This window comes from Schistocerca americana, chromosome 1 (assembly GCF_021461395.2).
Source record: "Schistocerca americana isolate TAMUIC-IGC-003095 chromosome 1, iqSchAmer2.1, whole genome shotgun sequence".
Lineage (NCBI taxonomy): Eukaryota > Metazoa > Arthropoda > Insecta > Orthoptera > Acrididae > Schistocerca > Schistocerca americana.
In genome coordinates, this window is record NC_060119.1 from 840314324 (window position 1) to 840328741 (window position 14418).

General features: G+C 48.2%; 1 protein-coding gene across 1 annotated transcript in view; it reads right to left on the reverse strand.

Moving 5' to 3' along the window:
* Positions 1–14418, reverse strand: part of LOC124613230 (fringe glycosyltransferase) — a 656670-nt gene that overhangs the window by 582246 nt on the left and 60006 nt on the right. Inside the window, exon 2 of the mRNA XM_047141908.1 lies at positions 3878–4129. Within this exon, the coding sequence (XP_046997864.1) occupies positions 3878–4129 (252 nt within the window). The remainder of the gene's footprint in view (positions 1–3877; positions 4130–14418) is intronic.

Here is a 14418-nt window from a genome sequence, read left to right on the forward strand (position 1 = left end):
CCACGCTTCAGAACCAATGTAGAGCCATTTGTTATTACAATGTGGAACATGGCTCGAGCGTTTCAGAGCCACTCTCGGGGAAAATTGCTGGCGACTGCCCATATGCAGGTCACTGAATAAAACTATGAGGGAAAAGGAACGAGGATACGGACTTGGCTCGCCGTGCGGCCTCTTAAGGATTTCTGTGATCTACTGGGTGTGGCAATACAACACACACAAACTACAGATAGCAGTGGACCTCGAGTTCGTAACATTTCTCCGTTAAATGTCGTACGTTACTTCGAAGACTCGAGTGAGTCAGTTATAAACAAACGCCGATAAACATAAATCTTCCTGTCAGCGCAGTCACAGTCTTCGCGCAGCAACTGTAAGTTTCCCGAGTCGTTTCTTCACTGCCGTGGTACAAATTCAGTTACTACTAAACGTAATTACATTAACTTTTAAAATTTCCCGTACCTCTCAGTGCAGCTGTCGGACACACTCCAAGCTACTTGATATCCGGAAAGCACTGAAGATAATGCCACACCGTATATTCGTGAACAAGATACATGCTGACTGAATAAGTGTTAAGATACGACTTTAAAGAATTCACTCGCCCTAAAAGTGAGGATATCGTCATCAATGATGAGGTCGTCAGTAGCGCGAGAGTCGTCTCATGTATGCCAAAGAACTAATGTAACGCCGTGTGCCACTAAGGCAGTATGAATATTCGGTGTTAGACAGGTCTAATGTTATTCGTAGAATTGTTGGGATTAATAGATTCCCATCCGGCGGACGTACGTTAAATCAAAACTTCGTGTAAAAACTGACAGGTTTCCCAAAAACTTGTGCAAATATAATGACGCAAACATAATGAGTATACACGCCACTGGTAGTCAGCAGACAGCCATAATGAGCAAATGTAGATTCGGAACTACGTAAGACGGAGCGATCATGCGCTCTTTTAGTGAGAGTAGCACAATGCGGGCTACCAGTCATTGAAAGAATTTGCGATGCGAACAACGGGAAAAATATGCGAGAGAGGAGAGGAGAGGGGAGGGGGGTCGGAAAGAGGAGAGGGGAGGGAGAGAGGGGGGGGGGGGACAGATGGACGGAAACGACCGCTTTATAAACACCTTCGAAGATGGTGGGGGGGTTGAGGGGATGGTTCTTAACCACTGCTGAAGAGTATCGTTCATTTCACTTGGTGATGTGACTCAGACGGCACGTGAAGGCTGTGTGTACGTCGCAAACACGACTTGCAAAAAAATTCAAGGGGGCTCCAATGTCTGGTGGTGGTGGTGGTGGTGGTGGGGAGGGGGGGGGGGGGGTAGCGGGAAGTCGTTACTAATTCAGTCTAGTATGCTGCGGTATCTTTTTGAATTTAACGCTTATGTGGGAAAAAATTTTTGATTTTCTAAAGTTGCGTTGCCATTGCTTTTGTGTGCTGCTTAGGAGTGATTCAATCTTTGTACGCGAAACTCGTGCTGGTGTAAACGACTCTTCGTCGCGAACCTCATTCCAGAAACTGGAAAAGATGTACAATATCAGACATAATAAGTGATAGCGAACACTATTTAGTTCTGTAGAACATCACACACTGCGTAAAATTTGTATTTGGGGGTTATGACAACTGAATTTTTCACGCAAACTGGCAGATAGTTAGTGAGGGCCTATTAATTTCTGATGGAGTAGTAACAGAAAAGTGAATTGCCGCTGTCATCTTGAATTCATTCGCCCGTGAATCAGTGTGACCGAAAGTAGATTTGAACTTTGTTCCCGCGGGATAAGGTCTGTGCCTCGACCGCCGCAATCCCTTGGGTTAAGAGTACATATTCTCCCCATCTTCAAACGAATCTGAAAAGATGAACTTTCTTTCTGAGAGCTGTATGTCGAACAGCGTCCAGGTCCTGCTTCTTCGCAGCGATCCTTTGCCTCTTGTCTTAAATGTTCCAGCAATGAGATTTGTAGTGTTAACCGTGAGGCGTGCTTCTGCCTGTTCCACGCTACGTTAATTATTTCCCTTCATCTTATAATACATGCGTATGAGAAGATCAATATTATTCAAAATAATTATTCTGACTCCGAACACTACAAATATTACTCGCTGCTTTCAGTACCGTAGGTACCCACTGTTCTACACAACAAAGTAGATAGTGGAACACAGATGAATATTTTGCCCCGTTACAATCCCGATAATGATACTGCGCTAATTGGCGTCGATGAAGCAAATTGCTAAGTTGCCATCACGTTTACACATCATTTAACGGCTCATCATTGCCTTAACTTCGCGTAAATCTGGTATTTTCCATTCACAGAGGAGAAACTTTCGCTGGGCGCACGTGTGAACCATCTTGTTACGACATGAATCCCTCACTGTTGGTACATGTTCTAAGCATCTGCCGAGGCTTTGTTTCTCCATTCGGTGGAATTTACTTTGTTGGACCCTGATTAATTCGGATTTCGGGTTCATTCGGATCGGGTTTTTCCTCCTTTTCTTAGTGCAGAATTTGTACAACACTTGATACTCCAAAGTAATTGTGCTAATTGATTATGACACTCATTACAATCAAATTCAGCCAGTCACAATACACGGATCCTGACCCAGAGTGAGTGAATAAGGGAACACTGAGTTGCACAGAACTTAAATGGTCCGTTTGGTGAGAGCGTGAAGTGGCAGCACAGGGAAGGAATGTTGTAGCTCCCATGATCACAAAGTTACGTGCGCAGCTTGGAATGGATAAAGGAGAAATGTTGAACAACACTGCTGCTGAATTTTCTGCTGAGGTGAAGGTCAGATTGTAAGAACAACCGGAAAGAAATTGAAGATTAGTCTCAAAATGATGGTTTCTGATTAAGTACGCCGTCTCTTCGTCTGCAGACAATGACAATGATTACGGATTACCTGACGAAGTTGGTTCTCTTTAGGAAGACAATGTGACGATTACAGAGGCAACGATGCAACTGAACAAAATTATGGTTTATTTGGAACGCCAGGCTTCCTGTCTAAACGCCTACGTCAGAGCACTGCACATACACGTGAACTACTACAGAAACTGGCTGCAAACAAACTTCTTATTTCAAACAAAATGTAAAATCAGTAACACATTTAGCCGCCTATATTTCCGAATGTTAAAGTTATGAAACCTGCTTCGTCGTTTCACTACGCCATCTTCAGGGCCTCTGACCAAAGTGTATGAATAATCCAATCGCGTGTGCTATCGAAACAGGGGCCATCTTTTCGTAACTAGCATTCATAGATTTCTTTTCCAACAATGCGATCGTTTCGTTCATCAAATGAAGACTTGATCAACTGAAGACACTTCAACTGACTAACGAAGGTGCGTGTTGTAGGAAAAAAAGAGTCTACGGATGCCAGTTACTGAATGCTGGCCTCTATCTGGACTGCACGTAAGGTTGAATTCCTTCTACATGTCGGTTAGGGGGCCGGAAGATAGCGTCGTAAAATGCCGAAACTGATCGCATAAATAAACTACATTCGAAATACAGACGGTTGAAGGTGTGTGTGATTTTACATCTTATAATGAACAGTCGAAGTCCATCAACCGTCCTGTAGATGGACAGACCTGCAGACATTTCTTATCACTGTATAAAATTCAATGCGGTTTTTATGACTGGGCAAAATATGTGAAAATAATTTAAAATTTCTGCTTTTAAATGAAAATATTTAATGCGTATGTTTAGGTCATTTAACGCATGATATTCTAATTCTCTTCTGAATTCTCGGGTTATCCGGTTGACATACGGCCGCACCTAGTCCAGATAAAAGTGAGGTTCCACTGCGCTATTTTGTTCCCTAACTTCACTTTTATACTGAGACCCACCCTATTTTTCACTGTCGCCTCCATCAATCTGTGGACAACTCGGCTGCACTGACCTGCTTCTTGGCGAGCTGGAACCAGGTCTTGAGGATGAGGGGCAGCCTGGCGCGGTGGTAGCTGCCGGTGGTCTTGACGCTGATGAAGACGTCCTGCAGCGCCGTGGTGGCGGCGGGCGGCGGCCGCGGGGGAGGCCCGCGGTGCGTGGGCGGCGTAGGGGGCGGCGGCGCCGACTCGGGCAGGCTGAGGCTCAGGCTGTCGTAGTCGCGGCCCACCGAGCGCGGCGCGCGCTCCTGCCAGCCGCGGAACACCTGCCGACCCACGAACCTCTTTAGGAAACAACAACACATTTCTATACAGTGGATTATAATTTACCACAAAGCAGGTCATCTAATGACAAGCAGAACTTTAGTCCAAATTAATTAAATTCTGTAAGCATCAAATATTGGAAAATGCTCCCTTAAGACAAACTAACAAACAAAAAATGAAGTAGAGCACCCAGAGGACATGTTTGGATGTCACTGTAACTTAGTACACGTACACACCATCGGCGGGTACGTAAACAGAGTCCCAATTATCTGTTGATACGTAGAACGACTACCAGAGTGCATTAGTGTTGTCGTGTTCACTGCTGTTACCACGGCTAGTAGGGAGTATAAATGTAGTGGGCAGTGTCAGACGATGACTGATGACTGAAGGATACGGAGATGCCGCATACTCTTATGAGACAGCGGTACTAGAAGCCGACAGTGTACAGAAGTGGCCTCATTGTCGCTTTCCATTTGGCCTGCTGGTCGAACCTGCAGTGTCCAGTTTCGTGAGGCATTCAGATGTGACAGTAGCACAATGGCCTGATGTGTGGACTGGATGGGAATGCGAGGACAAGCGTACTCGTCCTCGAGGTTCCGGTCGCCAAAGTCTTACCACCCTAGGGGGAGATCACAGTATTGTGCGCGACGCCCATCGTAATCCCATCACGACTGCGCCTGGCATCTGAGAGGTACTAACGGACTCCTGCAACATTTTGTCATCCCGCAATAGCAGGGAAAGGGTACTACCGTCACGTACGTAGACTGCTATTAACAATACGAACGGCTGCGTTAGGAGTTAAGCCTCGCCGTAAAGCGTGGGCTACTGATGAAAGGCGTCGCATTTTGTTCGCTGATTAACTGAGGTTTTGTACTACCTCGAGTACCCACCGTCGGCTAATACGGCGGCGACCTGGGGAGTAGCCACATTCTTCCAACATTTTCGTGATGCACTGCGGTTCACTCCTGGTACGATGGTGTGGGTAGTCACTGGATATGACTAAGCCAAGCGTGCTTAATGGTTGACGAAACTCTGGCTGCACAACGGGACGTCGCCCACATCCTGCTTTCCCTTGTGTTACCTCTTTCGCGACGGTATCTTTATGCCATTTTTCAACATGACAATTTTCGTTCACACACGGCACGTGGATCTACAAAATGTCTGCCTGATGTTGAGCTATTCCCGCCCCCACCAAGATCCCCAGCTCGGAAGTCAACTCCGTCTCAGATCCAGAATCAACGATATCGAAGGCCGTTACAACATTTTTGAACAAGCTTCCCTCAGGGAAGGATACAGCGTCTGTACGACATGCTTCCGAGCCAAATCGGCGCATGTATCCAGGCCAGAGGGGTGCAACGTCATTAAGGCAAGTGGGCTCATACTGGCTAGTTCTTTGCAGATCTGCCTCGATATTGTAGTCACTGTAGTCAATCCGCGAAGTTTCATTTCGTTTCCTACTCCTCTTCTCGGTGCTTCACTTCTTTCTGTCAGGCAATACATGTTCTGGCGGGTAATTTTCGAACACTGACAAAACAATATTTACAATAGCAGGAGATAGGCTGAATGCAACGCTGCGTTTCTGAATGCCAAACACGGGTCTCGTGAGTCGTGCGACAGTATCGTTGTGGCATTTTTCAACATGACAATTTTCTTTCACACATGGCATGTGTATCTACAAAATGTCTGCGTGATGTTGAGGTATTCCCGAGCCCACAAAGATCCCCAGACTGCAGCGCGGTCCACGTAACCCGGTAGCAACAAAACTGAGCACCTATCCGCAGCCCAACTAATGGCCCTGGTTTCCAAAATCCACATCACCGCGCGTCGTACCGCTAGGCAAATTTTAAAGACGTAATTTTTAAATGAAAACAAAAAAAATTAACAGTCATCTACAACAAGACCATTTAAGATGAAGCACGAGCAAAGACGGAGAAAGAAATGTTATGTTGTCTTCAAACAAACCATCCCGGCACTTACGTTAAGGAATTTCCGGCACCTATGTTAAGCAATTTAGGGAAACCATGGAAAACTTAAAATCCTGATGACCGGACGGGGAAGAGTAGGTGGCTCTTGCCGAATACGAGTCCAGGGCTTTAAGCACTGTGTCATCTTGCTAGGTCCATACTTTCGCGTTATAAATAGAAGGCAAGAGTAACTTTGATGTAATGTAATTCAGGTTCTTTGCTCTGTTGGAATTGTTTTCAAGCTGTACAGTTTGCATGGAAATATCTTAAAACAGACAACGCTCATTTGTCATTTAACACTTGAACCCACGATGTCACAAACTTTAACATGCATAACAGATTAAAAACTATTGTCTTAGTTTTTAAATATCATTTCTGGTAGAATTTTAGAAACACTTCTAAAGTTCTTACACTATAAAATATTCGATGCGGTAACAACTGGTAAAGCAAAGTTGGCATCAACCAGAATTTCAATTTAAATACCACAGCTCTTAACTTGACGTGGCGCCGATCTGGTAACTGACGTCCCAGTTTGGCTTGCTGAGGAGACTTACAGTACCACATGGAATCTGAACGACATGCGCCTTTTTACATTCTTTCTTCACTTTCACAGTGCAATGTTAGACGAAGAACAGCGATTGTTGACAGCTAAAAATGCTGAGACAGCTTTACGATTGCACCAGTGTCTCTTAGAAACTAACTCATAAGGCACTTACAAATGAACGGATGAAATAAAGATGAAGTAACTGTTGTTCGCACGCATTATGAGTGGTTTTCATATTAATTTCAGTTGCAGCCATTATAAATGAACTTTTTGCAGAATTGGCGTTGTGAGACAGATGCTGACAACTGGCTTACAGGGCTTTTTTTTTTTTTTTTTTTTTTTTTTTTTTTTTTTTTTTTTTTTTGGTTTTAGGGCGCAAAACTTCTATGGTCATTAGCGCCCAGCCCGTGACGTAGAAAACAGGAAAAAAACGAAATTTAAAATCAGCAGCAATGGGAACAAAGTCATAAAATTTGAGAAACTAAAGGCAGAAGGAATGCTTAAAAATCCACTATAGAAAGGGGTTGGTTGTCCCCCAAAAAAAAGGCTTCAAATGACTGACGTCATTTCACTGTCACTAATAAACTGTAGAACGCGGTCAGCTGAGCGCGTGTCATCTGCTAAAATCGACGAGAGATCAGGCGATAGCTGTAGATGGGAGCGTAACGGATTAAAATAGGGGCATTCAATTAAAAGGTGTCTGACCGTCCACGGCTGAGAGCAGTGGGGACAGAGTGGGGGAGGATCACCGCTTAAAAGATGTCGATGACTAAAAAGACAGTGCCCTATCCGGAGTCTAGCTAAAATTACCTCCTCCCGACGACGCGATCGGGAGGAAGAGGTCCATGCGCAAGTAAGGGCTTTCACTTCCCGCAATTTATTATGGGGAAGTGTTGACCAATGCGCATGCCATAAATGAGCAACTTGGCGACATAAACCGCTCCGTAGGTCGGTAAACGGAAGAGACTGAATAGCTGGCCGAGGAAGAGAGACTGCAGCCTTGGCCGCTATATCGGCCGCCTCATTTCCACAGATACCAGCGTGTCCTGGGAGCCAGAGGAACGCCACTGAGACGCCCCCCAGGTGGAGCAAGCGCAGACAGTCCTGAATCCGGTGGACCAGAGGGTGCACAGGGTAAAGAGCTTGGAGACTGAGGAGAGAGCTGAGAGAATCTGAGCAGATTACGTACTGTATCCGCTGATGGCGGCGGATGTAGTGGACAGCCTGGAGAATAGCGTAAAGCTCCGCAGTATAAACCGAACACTGGTCGGGAAGCCGAAAGTGATTTGGGGTGTCGCCAACAATATAGGCACCCCCTACACCTAACGATGTTTTCGAGCCATCGGTGTAAATAAATGTGGCTTCCGTCATTTGTGCACATAGAGCAGCAAATGCCCGACGGTAAACAAGTGTAGGGGTACCATCCTTGGGAAATTGACATAGGCCTCTGAGCAAGTCGATCCGGGGACGGAGCCAAGGCGGTGCTGTACCCCAAGTTGTCAAGAAGGTTTTAGGAAAGCGGAAGGAAAGAGAATGGAGCAGTTGGCGGAAGCGGACTCCCTGGGGTAGTAGGGAGGAGGAGCGGCCTGCATACCCGACATCAAGGGAGGCGTCGAAAAAAAGGTCATGGGCTGGATTAGCAGGCATGGAAGACAAATGGCTAGCAGAACGACTCAGAAGGACTGCCCGCCGATTGGATAGCGGAGGTTCAGCAGTCTCAGCATAGAGGCTTTCCACAGGGCTGGTGTACAAAGCTCCAGACACTAAACGTAATCCACGGTGGTGGATAGAGTCGAGACGCCGAAGAATAGACGGCCGAGCAGAGGAGTAGACTATGCTTCCATAATCCAATTTCGAGCGCACTAAGGCGCGATAGAGGCGGAGAAGGACCACTCGGTCCGCTCCCCAAGAGGTGCCATTCAGGACACGGAGGGTGTTAAGGGAACGCAGACAGCGAGCCGAAAGATAGGAAACGTGGGAGGACCAGCACAGTTTTCTGTCAAACATAAGACCCAAGAATTGAGCGACGTCGGAAAACGGAAGGTTGACAGGACCTAGATGTAAGGAGGGCGGAAGAAACTCCTTACGTCGCCAAAAACTAACACAAACGGTCTTACTGGGTGAGAAACGGAAGCCGGTATCGATGCTCCACGAGTGGAGGCGATCGAGACATCCTTGAAGACGTCTTTCAAGAAGGCTGGTCCGTTGAGAGCTGTAGTAGATCGCAAAATCGTCCACAAAGAGGGAGCCCGAGACATCAGGAAGGAGACAATCCATAATTGGATTAATGGCAATGGCAAACAGTACAACACTCAGCACGGAGCCCTGGGGTACCCCGTTTTCTTGGGAGAAAGTACGGGATAGAGTAGTGTTCACCCGCACCCTAAATGTGCGCTCTGCCATAAATTCGCGAAGAAAAAGGGGCAGCCGGCCTCGAAAGCCCCAAGAGAACAGTGTGCGGAGGATGCCTGTCCTCCAACAGGTATCGTATGCTCTCTCCAGATCAAAAAATATTGCTACCGTTTGGCGTTTCCGGAGGAAATTGTTCATGATATAAGTGGAGAGAGCAACAAGATGGTCAACGGCAGAACGATGTTGTCGGAATCCGCATTGGGCTGGTGTTAAAAGACTGCGGGATTCCAGCCACCAAGCTAAACGGTAATTCACCATACGCTCCAAAACCTTACAGACACTACTCGTGAGAGAAATGGGGCGATAGCTAGAGGGGAGATGTTTGTCCTTTCCAGGTTTCGGAACGGGAACGACAATAGCTTCCCGCCATCGCCTGGGAAAGGTACTGTCAGTCCAAATTCGATTATAAAGGCGAAGGAGGTAGCGCAGGCTATGGGTTGATAAATGCAGCAACATTTGGACATGGATACCATCCGGTCCTGGGGCGGAGGAGCGAGAAGAAGAGAGTGCATGTTGGAGTTCGCGCATGGAGAAAACAGTATTGTAGCTTTCGCGATTTTGAGAGGAGAAAGCGAGATGTCGCACTTCCGCTGCACGTTTCTTCGGGAGAAACGCTGGCGGGTAATTTGAAGAGCTCGAAATCTCAGCAAAGTGCTGACCCAATGAGTTAGAAATTGCGACGGGGTCCACTAAGGTATCATGCGCGACAGTGAGCCCAGAGACCGGGGAGAAACTAGGCGCGCCTGAGAACCGTCGAAGCCGACTCCAAACTTCCGAGGAGGGAGTGAAGGTGTTAAATGAGCTAATAAAGAATTGCCAGCTTGCCTTCTTGCTATCGCGGATGACGCGACGGCATCGCGCACGGAGCTGCTTATATCGGATACAGTTGGCAAAAGTTGGATGGTGACGGAAAATGCGAAGAGCACGTCGCCGCTCACGTATTGCGTCACGGCATGCCTCGTTCCACCAAGGAACTGGGGGGGCGCGCGGGGCAATTCGGAGGTGCGTGGTATTGAACGTTCCGCAGCTGTGAGAATAACGTCGGTAAAATGTGTGACCTCATCGTCGACGCTGGGAAAGCGACGGTCATCGAATGTCGCTAGAGACGAAAAAAGTGTCCAATCGGCTTGGGCAAACTTCCAGCGTCGCGAGCGCATATATGGCAGTTGAGGCTGCAGTCGAAGGACACATGGAAAGTGGTCACTCGAGTGTGTATCATCAAGGGCGAACCATTCGAAGCGCCGGGCTAGCGGAACAGTACCGACCGCAAGGTCCAAATGAGATAAATTTGCCGTGGAGGCAGACAAAAATGTGGGGAGCCCAGTGTTGAGGCAGACTAGATCCGCTTGGTGGAAGACGTCTAGCAATAGTGAGCCACGTGGACAAGGATGTGGAGATCCCCAAAGCGGGTGGTGGGCATTGAAGTCCCCAACCAGCAAATAGGGGGGTGGAAGCTGATCAAGAAGATGAAGGAGATCAGCTCGTGCCAGTGGTGTAGACGATGGAATGTATACCGTACATAGAGAGAACGTGTATCCAGAAAGGGAAAGACGGACGGCGACAGCTTGGAAGGAACTGTTTAAGGGGATTGGGTGACAATGGAGAGTATCATGGAGCAGAATCATGAGTCCTCCATGGGCTGGAGTGCCTTCAACAGAGGGGAGGTCATATCGGACGGACTGAAAATGAGGGAGAACAAAGCGGTCGTGGGGACGCAGCTTTGTTTCCTGAAGACAGAAGATGACCGGCGAGTAGGATCGTAAGAGGATCGACAATTCATCCCGATTGGCGCGAATGCCGCGGATATTCCAGTGGATAATGGACATAGGGTGAACAGAAAATGGAGAAACGTGACCAAGGGCGCTGTCAACTCAACGACTGCTCAGAGCTTGCGACCGACAGCATGGAATGGCATTCAGTCGAAGGCAGAAGATCCTGATCCATAGGTTGGTCAGGAGCAGCTCCTGCCACCAACGATCGGCCAGTTGACCGGCCACCAGCAGTGCGCCTCGGCGACACGGAAGATGGCCGAGGGCGATTTCCGCCAGGTGGTGCTGTAGTTGGGACACGCCTTGGCGGAGAAGGAGAGGAACTGTGTTTCTTCGTAGCCTTCTTGGAGGTATGATGTTTAGATGAAGGAGGAACCGATGGTTGTGAAGTTGCAGTACGTAAAAACTCTTCACGAGAATGCTCTTTTTTCGAAGACTTGGCGTCTGACTTTTGGGCTCGAGATTTAGCAGAACCCGACGAAGGGTGAGCCATAGAGTGGGCAGGCGAAAGTGGTGAGGTTGAACGGGCGATCTTTGCGCTGGCCGATCTGACGACCGTGGTACTAAATGTGAGGTCGCAAGTCTGCGTGGCCGCCTCCTTTGTTGGCCGAGGAGAAGCAAGGACAGTGCTGTATTTTCCTTTCTGAGGCACGGTGGGCTGTCGACTGGCGAGTAACTTTCGATCAGCAAAGGTCGACACCTTTTCCTTCACTCTTATTTCCTGGATGAGCTTTTCATCCTTAAAAACGGGGCAATCTCGAGAGGAAGCAGCGTGGTCACCCATACAGTTGATGCAGTGAGGGGATGGAGGTGGACAAGCACCCTCATGGGCATCCTTGCCACACGTAACACATTTGGCCGGATTGGAACAGGACTGGCTGGTGTGATTGAACCGCTGACATCGATAGCAACGCGTAGGGTTTGGGACATAAGGGCGAACGGAAATTATCTCATAGCCTGCTTTGATTTTTGATGGGAGTTGAACTTTGTCAAATGTCAAGAAGACAGTGCGGGTTGGAATGATGTTCGAGTCAACCCTTTTCATAACCCGATGAACAGCGGTGACGCCCTGGTCAGACAGGTAGTGCTGAATTTCTTCGTCAGACAATCCATCGAGGGAGCGTGTATAAACGACTCCACGCGAGGAATTTAAGGTACGGTGCGGTTCCACCCGGACAGGGAAGGTGTGGAGCAGAGAAGTACGCAGCAATTTTTGAGCCTGGAGGGCACTGTGTGTTTCTAACAACAGGGTACCATTCCGTAATCTGGAACAAGACTTTACAGGACCCGCAATTGCGTCGACACCTTTCTGAATAATGAAAGGGTTGACCGTGGAAAAGTCGTGACCTTCGTCAGACCGAGAAACAACAAGGAACTGTGGCAACGATGGAAGAACCGTCTGTGGCTGAGACTCAGTGAACTTACGTTTGTGAGCAGACATAGTGGAAGGTGAGGAAACCATTGCGGAAGAATCCCCCATGATTACCGGCGTCTCCGATGGCGCGCTCCTCCCTTGTGGGGGCCCTCACCGAGGGCACACCCGCCTTAGGTGATTGTTCACACCTCAGGTCACACCTCCCGACAAACGGACGGAGGGACCAATCGGCACTTTCGGAAGGTATCAGCTCGGGTAATCACCCTTCCCTGGGCCTGGCCTTTACCAGGGGGTACGTACGTGTCCTACCTGTCTACCCGGGGCGGGGAATTACGCGTTACCCCGTCACCGGCTACGCATGGAAGTGCGTGGGTCGGCCTTCAGACACGCACAGGGAGGAAGAAAGAGAAAGGGAAAGGAAAGAAGAGGGGGTCTCAAACGCCGCAGCGGAGAAAAGGGTAAAGAGAAGAGGTAAGGAAAAGAGAAGGACAAAGGAAGGAAGAAGACATACAAGCAAGGAAGAAGAAGAATGTGGTACATTTACAAGCGTCCGTCTCCGGACGTAGGCGCAAACCATACTCCCAGAGGGGGAGAAAGTGAAGGAAAGAACCAGAGGTGAGGGGGGGGGGGGTGAAGACAGGGGATGGGGAAGGATGCGGAAAGGGAAGGTATGCAGCCCGGAAAGGAAGGAAGGCCACATTAGCTCGGGGCCCCGTGCTCGCTACGCACGTATCCACAAAAGAGTTGTGGATCCCCTGGGGGGGGGCTTACAGGGCTGTCGCTCACTTCAATCTGTTTTAGGTACATTATGACGTTTTAAGAAAACTAAAGTCTTTAGGAATCAAACTGGATTCTACAAACAGATGTTGTTGTTGTGGTCTTCAGTCCTGAGACTGGTTTGATGCAGCTCTCCATGCTACTCTATCCTGTGCAAACTTCTTCATCTCCCAGTACCTACCGCAACCTACATCCTTCTGAATCTGCTTAGTGTATTCATCCCTTGGTCTCCCTCTACGGTTTTTACCCTCCACGCTGCCCTCCCACAAACAGATCATTTGGAACAAAGCTAGCTACGTTCGTCGAAGCGTTGTACTGCGCTGCAGACACCAATGCCCAAGTTGATGCGTTCCATAACTTCCAGAAGACACTCGATACAGTTTCGTTCGCTATGTCATTTAGTAAACAAAATAGGAGCTAACAATGCCAGACCAATTTTGTACATGGATTCTAAACTTCCTAGCAAACAAAACTAGATCCGTTGTTAATGGGACGAAACTAACAGATGTGAATGCAGCTTCGAGAGTACCGCAAAGGAATGTTTACAAGTGTTAATTACCTGGCCCGCCCGGTTAGCCGTGCAGTCTAACGCACTGCTTTCCGGGCGCGGAGGCGTGCCGGTGCCCGGCACGAATCCGCCCGGCGGGTTAGTGTCGAGGTCCGGTGTGCCGGCCAGTCTGTGGATGGTTTTTAAGCCGGTTTTCCATCTTGCTCGACGAATGCGGGCTGGTTCCCCTTATTCCGCCTCATTTACACTATGTCGGCGATTGCTGTGCAAATACTGTCTTCACGTACGCGTACACATTGATTACTATATCACGCAAACATTTGGGGTTGCACTCGTCTGGTGTGAGACGTTCCCGGGGGTGCCCACTGGGGGCCGAACCGCACAATAACCCTGGGTTCGGTGTGGGTCGGCGATGGGGTGAGTGGGCTGCTGTAGCCTGTTGGGAGGTGTGAACCACTGACGGCTATGGCGGGGACGAAGCAGCTCCGTCTTTTCTAGGTGCCCAGTTCAATACAATACAATGTTAATGACCTACTGAGTAACATCGGAAGCCCCATGAGAGTGTTTGCAGACGGTAATACAGACTATAGAAAGACCCCAACTCCAGAAGACTGTAGCAAAATGCAGGAAGAACTGCGCAGTAACGGTGACTGGTACACAGACAGGCAGATGACCCTGAACGTATAAATATATCTTACTGCGCACAGATAAACGAACAAATCTATTACCGTTGCTTGAGCTATTCCCTATAAAGCAGTGGAAACAGCAAAATCCATAAAATACAAGGATTTAACTGCCCAGAGTTATCTGTAATAAAACTAGTTTATGGAAAGTAGAAGCCGTGCAGAGATTCATTAGAAGAATCATGATACCCATGAAAGAAAGCAGTAACTTTCGAAACGCGCATTCGAATGATTGTTGAGAGTGTCTAATTAGTCTGGA